At 39.3% G+C, this 23,769-nt stretch overlaps 1 protein-coding gene across 3 annotated transcripts in view; it reads left to right on the top strand.

The window, feature by feature from the left end:
• Positions 1 to 23,489, top strand: part of GAB1 (GRB2 associated binding protein 1) — a 103,255-nt gene extending 79,766 nt beyond the window's left edge. The window contains exons 4-11 of one of the 3 annotated variants that reach the window (XM_071555688.1): positions 377 to 981; positions 3,475 to 3,560; positions 3,860 to 4,070; positions 15,483 to 15,572; positions 17,724 to 17,817; positions 18,148 to 18,271; positions 21,247 to 21,369; positions 21,608 to 23,489. In XM_071555688.1, the coding sequence (XP_071411789.1) occupies positions 377 to 981; positions 3,475 to 3,560; positions 3,860 to 4,070; positions 15,483 to 15,572; positions 17,724 to 17,817; positions 18,148 to 18,271; positions 21,247 to 21,369; positions 21,608 to 21,766 (1,492 nt within the window). In that variant the 3' untranslated portion in view covers positions 21,767 to 23,489. Of the gene's footprint in view, positions 1 to 376; positions 982 to 3,474; positions 3,561 to 3,766; positions 4,071 to 15,482; positions 15,573 to 17,723; positions 17,818 to 18,147; positions 18,272 to 21,246; positions 21,370 to 21,607 lie in introns of all 3 variants that reach the window. The other 2 variants (XM_071555686.1, XM_071555687.1) reach the window with 2 other exon arrangements.
• The last annotated feature ends 280 nt before the right edge of the window (positions 23,490 to 23,769 follow it).

Here is a 23,769-nt window from a genome sequence, read left to right as displayed (position 1 = left end):
AGTGCTGCTAGTTTGCAGCATGGGTTAAAAAAAACAATAATTACAAAATCCTCAGCCCCCAAACAAACTGCTCCAAATTGGCATCCTGGAAATCTCTTGCTTTATGAAACATCAACCTGTTGCAGAGCTGTTTGTAAAGCTCCACAGGTGTGTTATGTGTTTCACCTGCATGGATTTGTACGTATGTAGTTACTTAGGATTCTTCAGTGCTACTGTTTGTTTGATAACTGAGTTCCTGCATCTCATTTAAAAAAATAAAAATAAAAAGTTGGAAGACACTGACAGACTTTTAAGTTGTTTACATTTTGAAATGTTGTAATGTTTGTTTTTCTTTGCGTTGTTCACCAACATTTTAATCTCACAATCTCACACACAGATCTCACGCCGACTCGGCCAAGTCCAGCTCCTCTGAGACAGACTGCAACGATAACCTGCCCTCGCACAAGAGCGCGGCTCCCCCGGCGAGCAAGCACGCTGTGAACGGCTTCTTCCCGCAGCAGGGTGCCTACGACTCCCCGCCCTCCCGCTCCGCACTGACGTTGACCGACTGCAGCCTCTACAACCTGCCCAGGAGTTACTCCCAGGATGTCCTACCCAAGGCAGCGTCTCCGTCTGGGACTGACGCGGAAGGAGAGCAGCACGTTTTCACTACGCCGTCAGCAGCATCTACATTGGACGCACAGATGAGACACGTCTCCATTAGCTACGACATTCCCCCCACACCTGGAGGTACTTACCAGATTCCACGGACTTTTCCAGAGGGAACATTGTCTCAGACTTCAAAACTGGAGACTATTCCAGATATTCCTCCGCCTCGGCCACCTAAACCTCACCACGCTGCAGATCGCTCTCCTGTGGAAACATGTAGCATTAGTCGCACTGCCTCGGACACGGACAGCAGTTACTGCGTCCCCACGGCGGGAGTGCCGCCCTCGCGCAGCAACACCATCTCAACTGGAGATCTGAATATCTTCCGTAAAGGTCAGTGTTCCCTATCCTACCCTGCACAGTTTGTGTGCTAAAAGATGTGGTCTTGTGAGGAATGATGTGATATGAACGATGACACCAAGTTGGGAGGGAGTGTCAACCTGCTGGAAGGCAGGAGGGCTCAGCAGAGGGATCTGGATAGACTTGAGAGATGGGCTGATTCCAGTGGGATGAAGTTCAACAAGGCCAAGTGCCGGGTCCTGCACTTTGGCCACAACAACCCCCTGCAGCGCTACAGGCTGGGCACAGAGTGGCTGGAGAGCAGCCAGGCAGAAAGTGTCCTGGGGAGAGGCAGAGGGAGCTGGGGTTGTTTAGCCTGGAGAAGAGGAGGCTCAGAGGTGACCTCATCACTGTCTAGAACTACCTGAAGGGAAGTTCTAGCCAGGTGGGGGTTGGTCTCTTCTCCCAGGCACTCAGCAATAGGACAAGGGGATAAATTTAAGTTGGAGATCAGAAAAAAATTCTTTCCAGAGAGAGTAATCAGGCATTGGAATGGGCTGCCCAGAGAGGGGGTGGATTCACCGTCCCTGGAGGTTTTTAAACTGAGATTGGGCATGGCACTGAGTGCCATGATCTAGTAAATGAACTGGAATTGGACCAAGGGTTGGACTTGTTAATCTCGGAGGTCTTTTCCAACCCGATCACTTCTATGATTCTGTGTTGTGATATGAATGATATGAATGGACTAAACAATACGAAAGGCATTTCTAACCTTAAGAAACAAGTATGTAGCCCTGCACAGAGCAGTCTGTGGTCAAAATACATAAGAAAGAGGAAAAAGAGATTATTAAAGGAAACCATCAAAACAGCAAAGCACAGAACATCAATAAAAGGATATACATTGCACGTGGTCTTGGCTAAAAATATTTATGGTGTTACTTATCTGTAGAAAACAGCAGTGAAAAACTAATCTTATTTTTAGTATTTTTTTTATGGCTAATAAGCTCATATAACTGAATTCAATACTGCCATTATCAGTCTTTCAGAACGACCAAAGTGAGTGAGATTAGTGAATTGTGGTCCAATCTGCAGAGGGTGAAAGTGTTTCATGAAGGTCAGTGGGATTTGTTGTATACCCAGACCTTTGAGATCAACCCTAATTTGGTGATCATTGCCACCAACCTTTATTTCTCCCCTTCTGATAGATGGAATTACTGTAGTTTTTAAGTAAAATTAAAGTTGTTCCTTTTGGCCACCTAAATGTTGGTATTCCAGATGTGCTGTCTCATTAACTGTTCTTGTGCTGAGTTTCATCCTTTTTCAGGTTCCTGAAGCAGGTGGGTATTACAGTGTGGTTTTTAGAGTGAAATTCTGAACTGATTAGCATGGATACTAGAATTAGAGGTCGTTTTAAAGGAGAATTGTTTGAGGTGTGCTAGGTATGCAATGGGATGCTGGAATGAGGGGCAGGAACAGGGCTTTTAGAGGAGGCAATATACAGAATAAATGTGACACTCAGGTGCTCAGATAGTGTTGTCCTGTTTGCCATTCATTTTGTAGGCTGAGTTTAATAATATTGGTGGTTGATAGTGTTTTAAAATGACAACGTAACACCCTGAAAGATCCTTGTTTGCTTTGCTTATCTTTTCTCATTTTGCCAAGTTTATGGGTGAGTATTCCTATGCTAAAGCTGAGGTTCTCTGTCTCAGGAAAAGTAGCCTTTATGAAAATACTGTTTTAATTTGGTGCTTAATAGCAGAGATGTTTATTTTTCCTCTGAGGTGAGAATCTCAAAAACACTTGAGACTTTTTTTAGGGCAAGATGGGCATAAAACCCAGAGTTTGCCCAGTTTCTGTTTTGGCATCAGGAGGAGGATTGTGCCTGCTGCAGGGTAAGGCAGCCTGGCACCTGCATAGATGAGCACGAACACGCCTGTCCACCAAGGAACCACCCATGAAGCTCAGGACCTTCTTAATGGGAACTGCCAGGAGGCACAACACTGGAAATGGAGAGATCTCTGCTTCTGCAGCAGTTTGTTCCAACTGAGAGCCCCAGGAGACACAGTGGGGAGCTGAGGGAAGGGATTCACCTGTTCCTGCAACAGATGGAATCCTGTTGAATCAGCCCTTTCCAAGGAAAGAGTGTCAGACAGGAAGCCTTTGTCCAGACCCTGAACTACATCTGCCATTTGTTTATTTTAGAATAGCTTTTTCAGGAGGGTGCAGGTTCTGAGTCCTTCACTAAGTTCTTACACTTGCTCATTTGAAAGAAAGACATTGCTTCTGCTTTAAAGGCAAAAATTCCTTTTTTCTTTTCTTGCCATGAAAAAATGGCGCTGTAAGAGCTTCAAGTTGTGACTGATGAGTGCTAAATTTGTTTGTGAACAGTCCCCTCCAGTACAGATAAAATCTGTGGGCCACAGCTTCAGGAGGTGTGTTTGTATGCTCTCAGAAGCAGACAGTAAATAACAACAGACTCTGGATGCCTGGTGCAAAGTGACAGGAACAAGGATGATAAATAGCCACTTTCTCTTCTTTTTTCTTTAGAAATTAGTTCTCAAGACTGTTATGATATTCCACGAACGTTTCCGAATGACAGATCTAATTCATTGGAGGGCTTCCATAACCACTTTGTAAGTATGGCTTGATCTGATGTGAGGAGACAGTGACAGTGCTTGAATGCTCTTTGTTCCTGTGCATGAAACCAAGCTGTACAGTGTTTGTGATTTTTCAGTTTCAATAGAATATGTTAATCTGAATAGATTAGGTTAAAAAACTCATATGATTCACAGCTGATTGCATAACTTATTTTGTTAAAGGAAATATATGTTAATTCTAGAAAAACAGAAGCATGTTGACAGTGGGAAGTGTTTCAAGTGAAGAACTAGATGAAAATTATGTCCCAATGAATCCCAACTCTCCTCCACGACAGCATTCCAGCAGCTTCACTGAACCCATCCAGGAAACAAACTATGTACCAATGATACCAGGCACGTTTGATTTTCCATTATTTGGAAAGCAAGTCCCTCCTCCTGCTCACATGGGTTTCAGGTCCAGTCCAAAGACCCCTCCCAGACGGTCGGTACCTGCTGCAGAGTGTGAGCCACCGCCAGTGGATCGGAACCTCAAACCAGACAGAAAAGGTGAGGAAAACGTGCAGTAGGTGCTGATTTTTTTATCATCCAAGCAAATAACATAGCTCTCCCAACTTCAGTTAGTGTAAAATAAACATACTTTTAGAAATAATTTTTATCCTGTGACATAACCATAACCCAAAGGGATTGTAGGATTATTCTTAACAATATTAAAACATCACGCTAACACTCCCAAACACAAGCACAGGTTTGTATTATAGTCCTGTAGGTATTAATGAAAAAATGACACAGAATTGCTGACATTCAGAGGTGTGAGTTTTAGTCCTCATATACAGCAGATACTTATGGTGCAGAGAAAGCACACAAGGCATTGGATAGAGTACAAATTTATAGCTATAACAGTACTTGGTATAGGATCAGTAAACCTTTTTATTTTAGAGGGCCCTTCCAAATGTATCCTAAAAAACTAATCTCTTAAATCTGGTGCATACTGTGTTTTCTTTTCCTTAAAATAAGGATTATTTGGGTGACCAGTGTTCTTAAGGAACAAAGAAGATAGGATTGCAATGTGTCTGTAAGAGATACTTGTTTACAGAATCACTGATAAATAGCTTGGACTTTCCAGTTCAGATAAAATTTTTTATCAGCCATCTTATCAGAAATACAGGCAGGCAAATGCTTGAAGAACTCATTTCCTCTACTGTGCAGTTTTTCAGACAAGATAACTAACTTGCTTGTAGAAGTGGGAACTAAAGAACATTAGGTCAAATGTCTGCACTATTTTGCATTTGACTAGGTCCTATTTTTAATCATTTGCACTTGAAAAAATGAGTATTTACATTGAGAATGCCTGACTTCATTGCAGAAAAGCTTAATGGCAAATATTCAGATGATCAAAAACATTCACTAAATAAACTTTTAAACTGATATTTTTACCACTAAGTGAAAACAGTCTGTAATTAGGGGAAGTAGTATCATTATAGATGAGCTCAGTGTGAAATGGGATGTAGCACGTCTCATTCTGCCTGTCCATCTTCAGAAAAGGAGGCATGGCCTTTCTCAAGACCTTGGCTCTATGCATGGGTCTAATTGTTTCTGTGTCACCAGTAGTTGTGCTTATTGCTTAAGAAACACGACAGTAGCAGATTGATGAAAGTTGATAATGGAAAATATTCTCAAAGTAAGCACTGAACTGATTTAAAATATTTTCCCATTCCTGACCAGTTTGTATATTTTACTGATAAAATGTTTGACCTTCGAAAGTAGTAAATCTTTGTGTTTAAAAGCGTCTCACTTTTGCTGTTGGCAGTGCAAAGCCGCCACACAGATGTCTGCTGGGGCAGCATCGGTGCTCTTGCATCTCTCTTTTTGGAACCGAGTTAGTGTTTCACATTCTGAAAGTGGCATGTAAGGCTCCTGCTTTGCTCCCATCCTCAAATGCTTTACAGCTAGAAAGACCTAGCTACCATCAGGGAAAAGACTTTTAGGTGTTCTAACATACCTCTTCGTAAGTGTAGAGTGACTGGCTGAATTTTTTGCATGTAGACTTTTAGAAGCTGTTGTCACTGTAAAATAATAGGATTCTTTAATGTCATTTACAAGATAAAGTAATTTGAAAGTAAATCTGTCCCTAAAAGTAAATGCTATGGGGCTAAAAAAATTTTTGTGAAGATCTTGAGCTACCAAGAATGGTAATGATTCTGATTTATCAGTGAGGGTTTTGCCTTAGTAACTCACACCCAGACACACACACACTCACAGTTTCACTCAAGTTTCATCAAGTGCATACTGCAAGGTTTCTATTGTTGTGAAGAGCAGCTACGATGACACATCAGAATGGCAATATATCCCCACTTTAGTAGTTAAGTTCTCCACACAAATAACTCCTTCCAGATACACCTTTGGGAAAATAAAACCGTAGTCCCTTTTGAACCAAAGTAGGATAAACCCCTTGTTTAAGTGGACCCTTACCTAATTAAAACAAGTGTGTGCTTTATATTCTTCTGTGTTGCTTTTTCAGCTTTCAAGTTCTTGTAGCAGCTTCTGTTATGGGGTTGTTTCTGCTTATGTAAATGTACTGCAATGCTCTTCTGCTGCAAATGAGTGCATAGAAAGTATCGAGTTGGCCGGTATGTTCAATAAATCTTTGGCAGACACAGAAAGGGAGGAAATGGAACATAAAATATTTACCTTCTGGGTATTGCTCCATTAAGTGTTGGGGTTTTTTTAATAAGCCGATGGTTCAAGAATTTCTGTTGAAGACCACTGGTGCTTCTCTAAGAGATGGTGTTACTGCAGAGATCAGGTGTGTTGGGTAGGTAAAGTATTGTGAGGGCACATCTCATAGTCTATTGAAAGAAGCTTCTCTATCTTTTTTTATTGATTACAGATTGCTGGAAAAATAGTGTTTTCACTGCCTCTAAGTTACAGTTGCTCTTTGGTAGCTATGAGAAATACCACCAGCACCTTTCAGATGACTGGCTCAGTCAGGTTTTTGTGGGCCAGGGAAGTCTGGTACATACAGTGCTAGAAATGTATTTAACAAAGGAGTAACGCAGTGAAACTAGCACATAAAGCATACACTGCTTTTTGTTGTCAAATGTGTGTGTTTAGCATCTCCTCTGCTTTCCTTAGGTTTAAGGGCTTACAGGCAGTATAGTGTGACAAGAGTAGAAAACGGAGAACTTGGTGATGGCAGGGCACCTTCTCTGGCATATAACCTGCTCTCCCCCTTGTTTTGCTCTGTAAACCTGAGATGGAACAGATACTCTCACTTGCTTCTGGTTCTGCTGTCTTTGAAGAATGATGTGTCAGACGGCGAGAACCTGGCAGTGTGTCCATCAGCAGCAGTAGCTGTCGTGTCTTCACAGCTCTCATGCAGCAACTGACACTCAGGATAATTTACCAAATCATTAATACTCTCCAGATTTTTACAGTTATGTAGAAGTAGTGACTGACAAAGGGCTGAGTTATGAAAAATCATTAACATAACTAAAGGTAGGTAATAGGTCTAAAATTTATTAAAGTACATGTGCATTCTTCTGAGGAGGGTACTGGTGCAGCCCAGCTGTGAGAGCCTTAGGCTCTTTGGTCTTCCCAGATGGAGGAGTAGCTGGGGCCAGGAGCAATACTGAGCTATGACATACCCTGTGTCTTTTCCCACTGGTCTCTAGAAGAGCTTTGTTTTAGAAAACAGGTTAAACAATAATAACGAAAACCCCCCATATAGCTTTGATATTACGCGAGAAGTTCGCATAGTTTCATTTTTCTAGTTAATAGCTGCTTCTGTAACTATGGGAGCTTCCAATACTTTCTGGAAGTCTTGAAAGTAATTTCAAAACCTGGCTTCCTGCCCCAATAACTTGAATCAAAGCACTTTACTTTTTCTTTAGAGAAGCATACAAAAAGGTAAGTGATGTATTGCTTGGGACAAAGGAGAGTGTTTTGGCAGGTGCTTTTCTGCATTCACCTGTCATTGAGTGACAAAAATAATCTTTGTCATTTTTTTGCAGGATGCTATTTGTTTAGTTGTATAGAACCACTGGCTATATTGATTTTTGTATTTCTGCTTTCTGGCCGCTTAGCTTCCCACTGTTGCATGTAGTCATGATGCTAATCCAGAAACATGTTTGCTAGCAAAAGGCTTCAAGCAGAAGAAATACTGCATCCATCCATGCAGTTGAATCTTACTCACTGAATTGCTCAAAGACTGTGAATGGTTCTGCCACAGAGCAATTGTGACATTTGTTGTGACAGTGACATGTTCCTGCCTCAAAATACTATTTATGCAAGAAGGAGCAGTGGGATTAAAGGTGCCCAAACACAGTGGGCAGCCAAGGCAGGAGAGAACAACCAGATTCTCTTCTGTTCCACCTCATTTCAAGGGAAAAGTGAGTGGTCAAAAATAAAAGGAAAAAGGTGGGGATTCCTTTTTATATGTCAGGAGGAAGCATTGAGTGATAAGCATTTGAGATGGGGGTGTCTGTGAACCTTTGGACATGATAGTGAGCCCCTCCTGCCCCAGGGTTTATTTCCAGGGCTAGTGGGGTGGGATGTGTCAAATTAAAGCAAGACTTCAAGACCAAACATCTACAAAATGAGATTTTTTTTTAAATAACTGTTTAGGAGCTGCACAGGAGTAGTCTCTGTAGCTATGTAACATCATCTCATCTGTATAGTTGAAATCTGTGCTTGTCGTCTTGACTGATGAAACAGTTTTTCAATACGTGAATCAAACTGTTAAGTCAACAATGGAATTGATGATGGTGGAATTTACTTCTTCAGAGTCTCAGTTTGATGCCCAACTTACATTAACTTGGCAAATTCTTTTTTCTGAGACGTAGCACGTCTCTAGCCACGTGGGTTTTTTAAGGGTCTGAAAAGAAATATATGAACCGTGGACATATGGCTGAATTAACAATTCATAGCCATCATGGAATGAAAGTCAGAAGTTAGATATCCTAATTTGAATGTAATATATGAATGTAATGCATGAATGAATGAGTGAATATAAATGTCTTTCTTGTCATGTTTTTGATCCATAGTACTTAAAAACACTTTATGAGAGAGTTCCATTTAGCACAGGTCCTGGTTCAGAGTCATGGGGAGGTGAGATAGAACAATGCCCTCGGGATCAATGTGCAGCTTGTGACACAGGCAGTACAGAATTTGGGAATCCCAGTTTACAGCATGGTACTGGACTTCATTTGTCTTGAATGGCAACTGTATTTGCCCAAATATTGTTAAGAGTTAAATTACATTAAAGACTATTTTGAACAAGATGTTCAGGCCCAGTTTTGGGTAGGATTGCACAGGTTATTTTGCTGATGGCAAAAAGAAGCAATAGCCACTGTAGTGGATTGTCACTTTTTCTTTTCCTTTTTTTTTTAAAAGGCTTATATTGCAACAAAAATACATCAGCCTTTAATCCGAGATGCTTCCTATTGCCTTTAAAAGAAACTGCTGCTTGGCCCTGGTAGTTTTCAGCTCAGCATGAGATAAACTTGGGTTTAGAAACAGTGAGTGATGCACACATTTCTTTTCATGCCAAGAAAATAGCCAGTTGCAGCTCAAAAACAAGAAAACAAACAAACAAAAGAAACCAAGGGAGAGGAGGAAAATTCTCATGGAATTGTAAATTGTGATTTTTTTTTTGTTTTAAATGTTAAAAATTCTATCTGGTTGTTTTTCTCATAGTTTTTTCTCATTTAAGATGGTAAAAGGTGTAATTTCTGTGGTTAAACCACAAATATGTGAATTGCTTCTAAAACCGTGGCTGCATCTTGGCCATGACTCCTCACGAGCATCTCCCAAACAGATTAACTTCATAGAAAATTCCAGTTTTCTTTATATAAGAGCATAGGCCCACTTTGAAAAGGTATTTGTGTACTGATCCTTCCCGTGGCAGGAAGCACCTGCCACATTCTGGTCCCCTCGAGACCTGCTGTGGTGCTTCTGGATGAGCAGCATAATCACCCATTGTTGTAGTGTAGTGATGGTGCTGTAAAAATCCCAGGTAAAGTAGGTAGTTGTTAAGGAAATTAAGAATCCTCATTAATCATGGAGGTAGTTATAAATAGCCTGATGAACAGTTTCCTTGTTAGACACTCAAACATGTAAATATTTAAGTTGGCCAGTGTGAACATATTGCATGTTCTAATACAGCAACATCCTGAAATAAAACTTCAGAGAAACAGTTAAAAGCATTTGTGACAACAGAAGCTCACAATTTTTTAAAATATTAAGTAATAATAATAATTAGAAGCTGGCAGCACTGCAGTGTTCTACACTATCATAATTGCCTTGCATATTCCTTCATAAAGGTTCACTTACGTTCTCAGGCATTGAAAAAGTGCGAATGGTGATTTTAATCAGCAGCTAGAACTGAACTGAAGATCTGTTTAAAAAGAAACTAATTTTTATGATGATTTGTCTAACAGAAGTATAGTTCATTTTGCTTTTAAGAAGTCCAGGCATTTAATCCTTCTATTCTCTCTTGGAAGCTCCACTTCCTTTTCACTCCATTTAGGAATTTAAAAAAATTAAGTTTTGGGGTAATGTTTTGGTGCTTCCTCAGAATTCCTAAAGCAAGTCAAATATAAATTTATTGATTTTTTTTTAATTCTTTGATTCCCCTACGAGCTCCAAAGGCTTCCATTTAGCTGAAAATTAAACTTCCTCCTGTGCCTGTACAAATTATTTCTACGAGTCTAGTTTTTACTTAATAGCTTTAAATGAAGTTTACATAACTCCTTGCTGTGATACACCAGTCCTCAACTTGCAGCTGTGATTTGTCTTACAAAACTTTGAAACAACAAATAATTTCAGTGAGGATTTCATTTGCATCACAGCTGCAAAGGAAGCTCCACTTTGCTGGACACAATGGCTTTAACAAAGCTAAACATACAGGTTTTCTAAAGACAAACTGTGATACTTGCTCTAATACTGCTGATAGGGGTGGTAGTTTTAAACTCCAAAGACCCTGAGAAGAGTAGGAACAAGTGAACAAGAATAATAATGCCTTACGTTTTTTGCCCTCCATAGAATTTTTCATTTTCTTCCCTGTGTGCTTGTTGCTTTTTTAAAAGAAACATGGGTTTTGATGCACATATTGTCGTTCATTTGGCTTTTTTTTTTAGGTTCTTTATAGTCTTTTTGTAGGCTATACTTTTCTGGTGAGCACGTTAAACTCCATTATTTTTTGTGTGTTTTGTTTTTGAAGTCCCTTGGACTTAATGAATCTTAGGGCAGCTTTGAGCTGCTAATCAATAAACACTACAGAGCACTGTACTTTGTCATTGAATGCTTTTAGTTCATGATGCTTTGGGGGCTTTTAAAATTCAGACATGTAGAGTTACTCACAAATTAGAGCAGTCAAACAGCATTTTGATGATTAATAGCTTTGCTATTCTCTGAATAGTTTGTGGTATTTGGCAAATATTTTAGGAATACCAGTGAACCTTAGCTGTCAGATCCACTTGGACTTCTTCATAATCTGGTATTTTTTTCCCATTCATTCTTAATTTCTGGAGCATTCAAAGTACCAGTTCTCTGAGCAAGGTTATTTTGAGAAGATAAAGGTATCTAAGAAAACTGGAGAGCCTCTCTTTAGGTGATTGCTTTTTATATTTCATAATATTGAAGAATAAGTTGATTTCAGTTTGTTTTTCCTGTCCTAAAGAGACTTATAGCTATTGTGGTCTATGTTATATCAATGACCAGAACAAAGCATGTGATTGATATTCCCATTTGTTCGTGGATACTACTATGGAAATCCATGGGAATGTTGTATAACTAAATACATGTTTCTAATTACAAGTACCTTGGCAGGAAATAGTCTTATAAAAACAGAGATGAAAAAGCAAATTCAGGGTATTTGTAGAGCTCTGTGCTGAGGTCCATGTACTTGGGAATCAGAGTTCACTGGGGTGAGGAAGAGGAAGAGAAGGAAAGCAGGAGTTTATTCTGCAGAATTGAAAACCAAATAATAAACCCTGTGGGACTAAGACAGGGAGTTTCAGCCCTGTTTTCCAAGGAAAAATCTACAGTGATTCTGAGTATGGGAATTCTTCAACCTTAGCGCAAATTTCTGTTTCCTCTAATTACAAAGAAAAGGATAAAGATGTGTATTTTTTAACGGAAACAAGAAACTGCTGCTAGTTATTTCTCTCTGAAAGTACTTTTGTGGATGCAGGGCACTTGTGGCTGGTTTTTCCTTTTGCTCTCCCCTGCTATTCCAAGTACAGCACTGCTCTAACATTCCAACGTCTGATCTCCTTGTCTCATGAGGATTAGTCCTGTTGGCCAGGAAACAGCATTAACAGATCGTGCATTTCTTAAATTTTGTGTCACATTAGTATATTTGCCTTAAAATTTTAAGCCCTAAATAGCTGGTATTTAAATAGAGTTGGCCTCTTTTGTGAGGATGTTTGCAATTTCCTGATGTACAATCCCTTGCCAGCAAGCCATGGAGAAAGCAGCCAGTCAGGAAAGAAGTATCCTGAACAGAAATCATGTTTAGTACTGGTGCTTCAAGGCAATACCCTGCAAACAAATGAGGCTCTTCAGTTTTATGTCCACAAAAGCATTGGGACCCACCTACACTGATGAAGGGATTTGCTGCAGTGGGACCCCTTCTTTCCCCCCCAGCATTCCAAGTGTTTTATGGAAAATAACAAGAGAATACCTTGGCTGATGCAAAACTCTAAAAGTTTTTCATCTGAAACCGTTACTTGAAACAAAATGAAACCTGTGAAATAGACTCTTCTGCTGATGACTTCTGAGACAAAGGCAGCATTGACATGCCCTGAAATGCCAGGAGCAGAATTCATGCGTCTGAGTGCGCTCTAATGCCGGAGCCATCATTGCCTGCTCTGCCTGGCAGTTTTTACAAGCAGCCATTTGTTAGAAAAATAGACTTCATTAGTGATTTTTCAGCTCAGAGTGTCTGATAGAATGTGCAGAATCTGAGCTGCTCTCTCCTGGCTGTACCATTTTGCATTTCACAGGTGGTGACTTGACTGAACAGCAAAAACATCTAATTTTCACTTCTTGTTTGGTTGGTTTCACTTGGCATAATTTATTTGGGGTTTTTTTTCCCCTTGTAGGTTTGCATCCAGTGTATTGCATCATAATTTATTTCCTTTTTGGGTAAAAAAAATAAAATTCCATAAATAAAACCTTTTTTTAAACCCAGATTTATCTTTCCCAGAATAAGTGTAAGTTAAAAGTGTTTTTTGTGAGTGCCTGAGTATGAGATGAGGTAACTGGGCCTGTGGGAACAGTCGCATGTTCCTCAGTATTGCTGCCATTGGATTGCTGTGTGGACCCAGGCATTCCATAGAGCCCTACTGTCCTTCCACCTGTTTGGAAGGACAGCCCCGTGACACTCATCTGTAGTGACTATTTGGGGATAGAATAGATGTGGGAGACCAGCCTGCTGTATGAGTCTGAGGCACTTTCTCCCCCATATTATGTTCAGTTTGTTGCTTCTTGGAGATATCAGGATGTGCTTTTGAGGAAAATTATGTCCTTTGACAGCAAGAAGGGATATTATTAAAGGCTTTCAGTGCCCTAACTTGTGTCACTTTATCTTCTTAAATGGGCAAAAATGAGCTGTAGGAATTCCGCGCTTACACAAACACGACCTCAGTTTTGTGACTGTGATCCCCTCACTCCGTTTTGCTTTTCCTGGTCTCAGGTCTTTCCTGTTGCACAGTATAAGCTCCTCAACAAGGATTAGGCCTTTTGGGTTTTTATTTTGAAGAGAGGAAAAAGAAAACACCCTGCACAAATATTTTAATTCTCTGTGACATATTAAGCTCGAGGAATTGCATTATCTTGGCTGGTTGGTATTAGCAAACTGTTTTGCCATGGTATTTATGAGGTTGAACAGTCTTCCAGCAGCAAGAGATGAAAGCTCAGTGAGTTTTGTATGCTCTTGTCTGATACGGAAGAGAAGCAGTATAGGGGACCTGCACTTCCATAGCTCTTCTGAAAATCTTGGCGTGCTAAATCAAGTGTGAACAGGCAGTTACATAATATCCACGTTTTACAAATAATCACAGTTCAGGAAGGTTCGCTGCACCAGACCACGTAGCATCATTAACAGAAGAAGCATTAATGAGTCACAGTGCTGAGTTCCTTGAGCTTATCTCTATATTACAGGTTTCAGGCACTTCAGTCTGTTTGGTTATAAGAGCAGAGGTTATAAAGCACACAATTTTTAAATAACTTCATGAACTCTATTACCTATGCTAGTTTTCTCACTTTACTTACAATCTCTGCTCGTATGTCAAATGATTGGCATTTTAAGGTGAGTTGTACTGAAGCAGATTTCTTTAAAATCAGATTTTATAACTGTGGAACACAATATGATCAAATAATGTTATTCAGCATCAAATTGTTCTTAGTAAATAAAAGGCATTTGAATTTGAACTTCTACATTTGTTCAGTCGATTTTAAGATCCCAGTCTTTTTATATAGACGAGCTTTTATCAGAGTTGTAGGCAAGTACTTAAGAATATTGGATCAGTTCAGAATTAAGTATGCCAACATGTTGGGTTGTGCTTTTGACTGGGCTCCAGTCAACAGCATAGTGTACAGAAATTCCACTTTACAGTCTGGGTCTTTGGTCAGCATTGCCCAACTGCTCATCCTTTTCATCAGCATGTTGAGCCATTTAAGGGACCATCTGATTTTGAAATTGGAAAGGAACTGTCTATATCAAAATAATTCCATGTCCTTTTCTTTTTAAGGAAGTTGCTATGCAGCACTACTAGTAAATAAATTTTATCTTACCTTCATTGTCTCTCAGGAGCACTGTGTGTAAGTGAAGATACAGTACAAAACTTTCATGTTTACCTTTCATGTTGTTACTTGATTATTCCCAATACTTCAGTGATAAGAGTGATAGAGCACTTCATATGCAAAACCCGTGGGGTAGAGATTTGCAAACTTCTTGTGTTTGTTGCCAAGTTTATTTTTCACTAAGCATTTTCACTCACTGCTGGGAGTACCAGCCCACATCTGAGTCTGTACTAGTCCTTTTCCATTTTGTTCTGTAGGGCAACTTTCTAACATAATCAGACTTCAACTTTTCATTTGGTTTATTGTAAAGATGTACCTTTCATATGGCTTCTTGGTATACCACTTAAATGCACTCACCTTTTTTAATATTAACCCTTTGTCCAAGAGACTTTAATGGAAGCTTAGGGCTATTTCATGTTGTTGATCATGTTTATTTACAATGTGGCCTGGAAACACCTGCAGAGTTTGGTCAAGCTGGCTCAAGAACATCCTTGTGTTGGTATTTTCATGACAGGGTCAGTGTAGTGGAGGTTGAGTTGTGCCATGGTGGGGGGAAGTAGGCAGACTGAAAACTTGGAAAGAAGATCCCACTGCAGGGTCAGGGAGGTGTTTTTTGGTGTGGACAAATGGAGACCTCTAGGGAATGAGTTTAACAAATACATTGCTGAAAAACGTTCTTGGGTCATCTCAAGGGGGAAATGCCCAGTGAATAGGAGACGTCCCAAGAGTATCACGATTTCCAAAGTAATATTGTGACTAAGGAGGATTTAATTCCCCTGAGGATACCTCAACTTGCATCTGAATTAAGGCTGTTCTTTTGTGCTACATACTCTTCAAATATGGAGATTTTTTTTTTAATAAAACCAGTTTATAGTGCTGGCTAGTTACAATATTGATGCACTTTTTAGCTTTTTTGTGCACCTTTTATGCTTGCCTCCAACAGATTACTTGCATGCAGTGTTTTCTTTGTTTCTGGTTTGGTGCTTAAGCCCTTAGTGTGAGCCCAGCTAGACTGTAAAACTCTCCTTCAGCAACTTGCTTATGCTTGTGGCATTAACGTCTCTGCAGGGGGTTGTGCTGCTTGTTTACAAAATTCCAATTTCCCACTTACAAATAGAATATTATTAAGAGAGTCTTCTTTTTACCAATTAGGTCAAAGTCCTAAAATTTTAAGACCTAAACCACATGGTTTAGAGCGAACTGATTCACAAACCATAGGTGACTTTACTACAAGAAGAAAGGGTATGTACTTTAGCACTGTATGTATATGGAGCTTTATAAAAATAAGTGAAGCAAAAATTAAGAAAACTGTTATTCTAGAATAACTCTTGCATAGTCTTTTTACTTCTATTATAGTCTAAGATTATGAATGTGTTTTCCATGCCAAGCAACAGTTTTCCTTGAACAGTGCATGGAAACATTTCGTTGATATTAACATGAGTGTTCTGATCTCTTAAGTTGTAGTTTTTCATAATTTGCATTTACTTTTTTCTGTTTATTTAGAAGCAAATATATATAACTTGTAAGTTATATATGGTAACTTGTAAGTTACTTGAAATAACTTGTTAGGCAATTACCTGAAATCAGAGCTCACTTAGGTCTCCTGCTTTTGGCTGAACACCAAAATGAAGCAAAATACTGATCCTCTGACCATATATTAGTACAGAGATGTATTTATTCATCTTAATGAGCTTTGCACTTAGTGCTTTTTGAAAGTGCTGAGTTGGTGCCTTATAAAGTCACAAGAAGTAGAGGAGATTATGAATAATGTTAAAAATCTCGCAGAAATATCACTGATCCATACCTTTGGTTGTTAAAGCCCACTGCAACTGGATGAAGCATTGCTGCTGTTCTTACGGGCTTTGGGCAAGGTCCTGGCTCTGCTTTTGCGGGAGCATTACCTTGCCCGCCGTCTGTGCCCATGCCTGGAGTCTCAGACCTTTACAGAGGACTTGAGCCAAGCTGATCAATTTTTGTGTCACTCATGTTTTGGTATCGTCTTGCCTATGTCACGTTCAGTTCTGCCACTCTTCATCTCATATGATACACTATCTCGACATGGGTGAGTTGTAGTTTCTCAATCTGCGGTCACAGCTTTTTGTGAACAAGTGAGTGAAAGTGGCAGAATCAGTGGAGTAGGCCTGGAGAGTGTAATTGTGACTTCTTAACAGGGAAAAGGAGAAAAGTGTTTGGGATGCCAAAGATTAATAATACTTACCCAGAAAATTTAAATTTGGAGTTCTTACAGTCAGTGTACAATAGCCTACTTTTTAATAAACTCAGTCTGAGGAGCGAGTGTAATGAAAGTATAACAAGTACAGTTGTGCTTTTCCCTTGAGGCAAACACACTGAGCTGGCAACTGACTTCTGTCAGCTCCTCATGTGGTCACTTAGGGCAGCTCTTCTGCCACATGAATTAGTGCTACATGCCTGACATTTGATCTTGGTGAATCTGCTAATAGACAGCAAGCTCATGAAGAGGAGGGCAATGAGAGGAAGGGGTGATTATAATGACATTGCATTTCATTTTCTAAAAACAGTTTAAGGGAGGAAAAAGTTGAGATCCAAACTGTGACACCAGATTGACTCTGTGATTTTTATTTTAAATCTCCTTTTACAATTTTTTTTTCCCCACACAAGTTTTTTATACCTTTTTTCCTAGTGTTTAGTAGGGCTGAGACATACAAGCTGGAGGGAGAAATAATGGATTTCTGACTACTAGTCTATTTGTGGTTCTGTTCTGAAAATGGAATTAAAAAATGACACTTCTTGTTAGCTGTCATGAATGGCAGAAACACACCACTGCTCTGCTTGTCTCTTGATAACCACTGAAGTGAGCCAAGCTCCTCTGGTGCTGGCTCATCTCTCACTTTTGCAGACTTAGGCTTAGCTGCAGGTTCTGCCCACACTCTGAGCTGTGAAACCTCATCAGTCAGGGCACATGTGTGCAGCAAGGGCAGAGTTTACATAATCATAATTGTCTGTGAGCCAAGAAAAGTATCTAGAGTTGGCTCTGCTCAAACAGTTCATCAGCCCTATCCTGGGCTTATCAGTTCAATTAGTTATTGTGGCAGAGTAAAGACAGAACCTGATGCTGCCACTCTCAGAATCTCTTTTCAAAACAGAATTCCTGTGTACAAGTAGATACTACAAAATTCTTAAATTGTGCTGGATTTTTAAAATTTTATACTTTAATTGTTTTTATTTGATATTGCTCTTCATTATCTGTAAATATTAAAAATATAAGTTAATATAACATGCCTTCCTGATAACTGAACAGTGTCTCCTTTTCCTAGCTAGTATTTACTATTTAAAATTTACTATGCAAGAGTTTACTATATAAAAGTTTTTTTGGAATGTTCTGTGCTTTAAGATTGTCTGTTTCTTACATAGCAAAACCAGCTCCACTAGAAATAAAACCTCTACCTGAATGGGAAGAATTACAAGCCCCAGTTAGATCTCCTATCACCAGAAGCTTTGCACGAGAGTAAGTTTCTTGGCTTTTCCTCATTCGGGTTATTGGTTTTGTTAAATAGAAAGCTAATAAATGTGTGTACATCTGTGTTATATTTTTAGTCTGTGCAATACCAATTGAAGTTTCCTTTGGAAGTGTGTGTCTATGTGTGTGTGTATCTGTGCATTGGAACAAAGTGTGTCCATATGAATTTTCATTTTGTAATATTAAATATAAGATACTGTGTGACACTCTAGTAATCTTGAATGAAAATTTCAGCTCTAATATGCTTATTTTTGTTGTTTACCAGGAGGTTTAAGATACTCGAGATGTATTGTTTGTAAAATAATTCCTGGTAATTAGCTCCTCCAGGTTTCCCGTGTCTCCCAGACCGGATTCAGTTCATAGCACAACTTCCAGCAGTGACTCGCACGACAGTGAAGAGAATTATGTATCCATGAATCCAAATCAGTCCACTGAAGACCCAGTATGTAAAATCTACGTCTTAACTACTCTCTTCCTGTGCAGTCCTTACTTTTAAATCATGCAAACACAGATCCTTCACTCAACATCACTCTCTTTATACTTCTAGATCAAAGTAATAATAAAAAAAATCTCCATAGAAAAACTGTAATTTTGGTAACATCTCACTGAAGAAGTTAAGAGCATAATCATATATAAAGAGAATGGCTGATATACGTATCTATCATACACAGCAGTTCAAGACCCGACTTTTTTCCTACCTCTTCCCTAGAAACTGTCTCCTCTTTGTAATTGCTTGTCCTTAGGCTGTGAACCAGTTCAGTATTATGACATCAAGGGAAATAAACCGTCTTAGGACCTCTGAGACATGCTTAAAAAAACTGTATTTAAAGGACATCTTCAAGAAATGTGGAAGAAACAGGGGGAAAAAGGATTGATACTTGTTGTTTGCATTCTATGGGAACTGAGCCATGTGTACTTTTATTGGGCTTCTTTCAAAGAAGAGGATAGAAGAAGTCTTTGTGTATTGAGTATCTGTATTTTTTCCCCTTGGGGGAGAACTTCCTCAGATAATAAACTTTCACGTATTCAGCATGCAGTGCAGTAAGTAAAGACCTAGTTAGGAAAAGTTAGTGATGCATGCTGTGGTTTTTCTTTGCTGTGGGGGGAAGAGAGGGAGAGAAAAAGAAGACACAATTATAGTAGTTTAAAGAAAGGGAATAGCAGTAGACCTGGGCCTAAACTGAAATGTGGTCTAGAATACCCATAAAACACTGGAGGAAAACCTGTATCTTTAGCTCAGCTTTTTGTTCAGTGTAAAATCATAGAATGGTTTGGACTGGAAGGGACTTTAAAAATTATCTGGTTCCAACCTCCCGTGCCATGGGCAGGGACACGTTCCAGTAGAATTGTTCAAAGCCCATCCAGCCTGTTTCAGGGCATTCATGTTTTCTGGCTTGGGTTCTTACTAGGGAATACAGCAGCATTTTTCATTTTTAAAGCATTTATGCAAGACCTTCTTTGGGGAGGGCCTGTCTAGCACCCTTTTTGTCCTGTTTGTTTGTCTGCCTCCTTATATGGCATGTGCTGGCCCATTTCACAAAACCCTGGACTCTCCTCTCTCAGTGCTCTTTGCTTCCCTGTCCCCTGCTGCTCTGGATACCCTCCCAGTCTCCCTGCCCTGCTGCCTCTGGATGCTGCATCCCAGGCCCTCTGAGCCCCTCCTGCTGACCCCCCCGGGGCAGCTGCGGCCAGGAGCGCGCTCAGGAGCCTGCAGAGCATCCCGAGCGGTGCCTTGTGCCATGGCTGACCTCCAGCAGTGCAGGTGTGCTTCCCAGGAGGAATGTGCCTGAGCAGTGGGGAGCTGGGGCTGTCAAACCCGAGCCCCTCTCTTGCAAGGGCATTGGTAAGTAACTGGTGATGTCCTGTTCTACAGGTGCAAGAAACATCCCGTTTTACACAGGATTAGTGTCACCTGTGCCCTCAGTTCTCCCTGCACAGAATCACAGTGCAAACTGGGGATCTCTGGTGGTCCTTAAGGCTGCTTTAGGGGGTTATCTTCAATACCAAGGTGCTATAATTAATGCCACAGCTCAGGCGCCTGTCATTAATATCTTCTGAGTGCTTGCACTGTTTCTTCTTTAAGGTTGTTCTACAGATTTCCTTTCAGTTTCATTTGTGTATATTTAAAGTTTTCTAATGCCTATGTTCTGCCTGCCTAGTTTGTTTGAAATAACATTATTTTTTGTTTAAAGAGCTTTTTTAATTTGTGCTGGAAACATTGATGCAGAATCTGATTTTTATATGTTAAATATGCAGAAATTTGTTTAGAGAACGTGGGCAACAAAAATGAACTTTGTATCAGTTGTTTGTGTTTGTTGTCCTTGTTACCAGTTAAATGAGTTGGATGATGCAGATATAATATCAATTTTGAAAGCCCAACCCATTTAGCTTTAACCCATAAAATATTTTATTTCCTAGAGAACCAGAATGTTTCCAGATACCTCACAGCCTTTGTTTTAAAGTATGACAATTAAAAAGACTTTTTGAGAATTTTTTATTTGTTCCAACTCTATCTGAGCAAGGAGTCCATACTTCTTCATCTTTTTCTGTCATCAGCTTCGAGGCATCTTGTTTGGACATGTAATACTTCTGTTTTATTTAATAAAATCAGCAATATTCTGCTTTTTCTTTCAAGTTGCTGTCAGCCTTACCCGTCTCTTTCCTTCTGCCTTCCTCTTCATTTTTTGCTGACTGCTGCCCTCTGTCTTCCTGTTTTTTCTTTATCTTTTAGAGAAGAGTCCTTCTATTGTACTGTTCCTATAACACCTGTTAAGAGGGAGGGATCAGGCTGGGAGAGGACAGAGGAGGTGAGGTTGTAAAAGTCTGAGCTAATTGAAATTTAGGTATATTAAATGCAAATTCAGTTCAGGCAGCCCTACACATATTTTCCAAAGTTTTAATATTTTGATCTTATCAATTGAATAATACTTTTTGATTTTCAGCTTAATCATGATGACTTTTGAATGAAATGTAAAAGTTTCATTTGAAGTTTTACCACTATTGTAAATCTGAAACTATTGTAGGTATTAAATAGCAATTTAAGGAAATAAAGTTTGTAAGTAAGTAATGCTAAATTTGAGATCTAACAACTATAATTTAAAAAACCAAACCACACTCTGTTCTTATTTCATTATATGAAGGAAACATTAGGTGGAAGGCACAGATGAGTTTGGTGGCAACCTTAAATTTGGGGGGTTGGTTTTTGGGGTTTTCCCTCCCATAGCTATTGACTCTGTCCCAGTTTGGACATAGAATATCTCTCCTTGTTACACAAGGTCAGTGAAATTTGCATGATTTAACTGATTGCAAGAGCTCTTAGTCAGTTTTTGAACCTTTAACATTTTGGCAGTTTATTTGATAACGTGGACCACTAGCATGTACCTTTGTAGCTGAAGTTATTTTATATTATGATTTCAGAATTTGTTTGGAAGCAACAGTCTTGATGGAGGAAGCAGCCCTATGGTAAAACCTAAAGGAGATAAACAAGTCGAGTATTTAGATCTGGACCTAGACTCGGGAAAATCTACCCCGCCTCGTAAGGTAAGCAGACAGGTCTTACACTTCTGCCATCAAGAGTTTGAAATTGCTTTACAAGTACTTGCTGGGAAAGAGGGAGCCTCCAGCAAGATCATCTTTACTAGTTTCTCAAATGGTCAGTCCAAGAGACAGTGTTGGACCTTTCAGGGAAACACGGGCTTGTTCTTATCTGTTTGGAACATCTCACTTCTCATTGTTAATTTATTTTAACATGTTTTTCCCACTTCCTTGCCTTTCCCAGAAGAAGAGCAGTGGCTCAGGCAGCAGCGTGGCCGACGAGAGGGTTGATTATGTTGTGGTGGACCAGCAGAAAACGCTTGCACTGAAGAGCACACGAGAGGCCTGGACTGATGGGAGACAGTCTACAGAGTCTGATACCCCGACAAAAAGCGTGAAGTGAGAGTACTGCTGCTTCTGCAAAGAACAGAGAGAAGTGAATTCTGAAGAATGACAGAACCACAATGGCAGTGTTGTTCAACTGTACAGTACCTGATCCACTGGCGTGTGAGCAGGTTCTCGAATAGGTTGGAAGCCAAGGGACACTTTGAATATAACAGAGGAACTGTAATATCATAAATTGGCTCTGTGGTGTCTGGAAAACTCGCAACCTGTAAATAACATGTAAAATAATATCACTTAGCTTTCAGAAAACCTTTTGTTCTGTAGTTAACACATTTGTAGTATTACTATGTTTATGCACTTTTTCAGTTACAATGTTGGTTCAGGTATTCCCAGTTAGTGTACCTTAATGCCTAATTCATCTGGAGAATTCTTTTTTCCTTACACTACTATTCCTTACAATTTTAGGTTAATTAAGCTACATGTAGATATGGAAATTAATATTTGAACTTCATTTTAACAACTCAAAATTGTTTTTGCAGAAATACTTTCACAATTGAATAATCTACTTGAAATGCCAAGAGACGACCGTTAGTTACATACTTGTTTATATTTAATACACACAGGATTATTTGGAAGTCTACAGGTTACCTTCCTAACAAAAATTGCTGTGAGTTAATAATAATGAACTGTACTTGGTTTAGACCTACAATCCTGGCTTATATGTTAGTTGTTAGTGGTGGAACTTCTATTGTATTTTATTAATGACAGTGTTCTGTGTTCAATGGGTGAAGATTCTGCAGGGTGGGATCTTACACTTTTAAAGACTGAATAATTAAATATCAAGTAAGCCTGCAAACCACTGATGGCATGCAGTAATATTGTGATCTCACACTTATTAACAAGAAATAACCTTTATATTATTTACAGAAGGTAGAGTATATAAATCAGGTACGTACCAAGCACTGTTGTGCTAATACACTGATCAGGTTTAGACAATGAGCTTTAGTTTTGTACTATTTAGAAGTTCTAATGTCAGTTTTCAGTTCGAGATTAATGGGACAGTTTGACATTCACTTTTTGTAGTACTAGCAAAATACTGTGATTTTGAATTAGACTTTAATTCAAATGGAAATACTATGTTTTGACACCATAGTGCCCTTCTTATGAGCTCTATTTTACTTTAATCTCCTGCTTGGCCTTATATTTAAATTCCTATGCAACTGATATTTTATATCTCTGTTTTTTAAAATTAGATAATTACCTAAATGATCCCCTTGTAAACCACTTGTTGCTCTTTCCTGGTACAGGATTTTAAGCTCTGTATACTGTGATCCTTTATTTTACTATGCCAGTTCCAAATAATAATCTCCCTTGGTTTTAGAAACATTTTTTGTTATTTGGAAGAAGATAGAGATTTTTAAATACATGAATGAGTTAGTCTAGATAGAAAACTTACTAACACACTTATTTTACACAAACACCCTCAAGTAAGCGGTTGGTTTCATTTTCCCACCCAAGTGTTTTATTTGTCTAGACGATTTAAAAGTTGAGCATAGACCTGCATTGTTTTCTGGCATGTTGGCCTTAGTACTGTGCCTAATCTACCATGGGTTGTTTCTCTCCCCTCACAGCCACAATCTACAGTATGTAAATTATCTTATTCTTAACAAAAGTTTCTTTTTAAATTAGTAATATTTTGATGCTTTGAATGTTCATTTGAAAGAAAAAACTAAACACAACGCATTTTGAGGTGAATTTTAAATAAATCAAGTTGTTCGGTTTTGATGTGTAAACTCTGTCCTGTGAACCAGCAAAGCAGCGTCGGTGCGTCCGTGATGGTGCCTGGGTGCCAACCACACTGGGTCAGAATTGTACACTGCCTCTTAGTGCCTCTCAAAAAACAAATGTGCAGCTAAAACAACTCTCAAAATGCATCTCAGATTCAAAACCCTTCACCAGGAAGCTAAAGGATGGGAATTCTCACTCTTCTGGAAGCCCAAAGCAGTGATGTGGGTCAGGGCAAGCTTGATGGTTCAATGAAAATAATCTCAGGGCTGTAAA

The sequence above is a fragment of the Pithys albifrons genome, chromosome 5 (assembly GCF_047495875.1).
Source record: "Pithys albifrons albifrons isolate INPA30051 chromosome 5, PitAlb_v1, whole genome shotgun sequence".
NCBI classification, from domain to species: Eukaryota; Metazoa; Chordata; class Aves; order Passeriformes; family Thamnophilidae; genus Pithys; species Pithys albifrons.
Note: the sequence above shows the minus strand (reverse complement) of the source record. Positions and strands in the feature narration are given on the sequence as shown.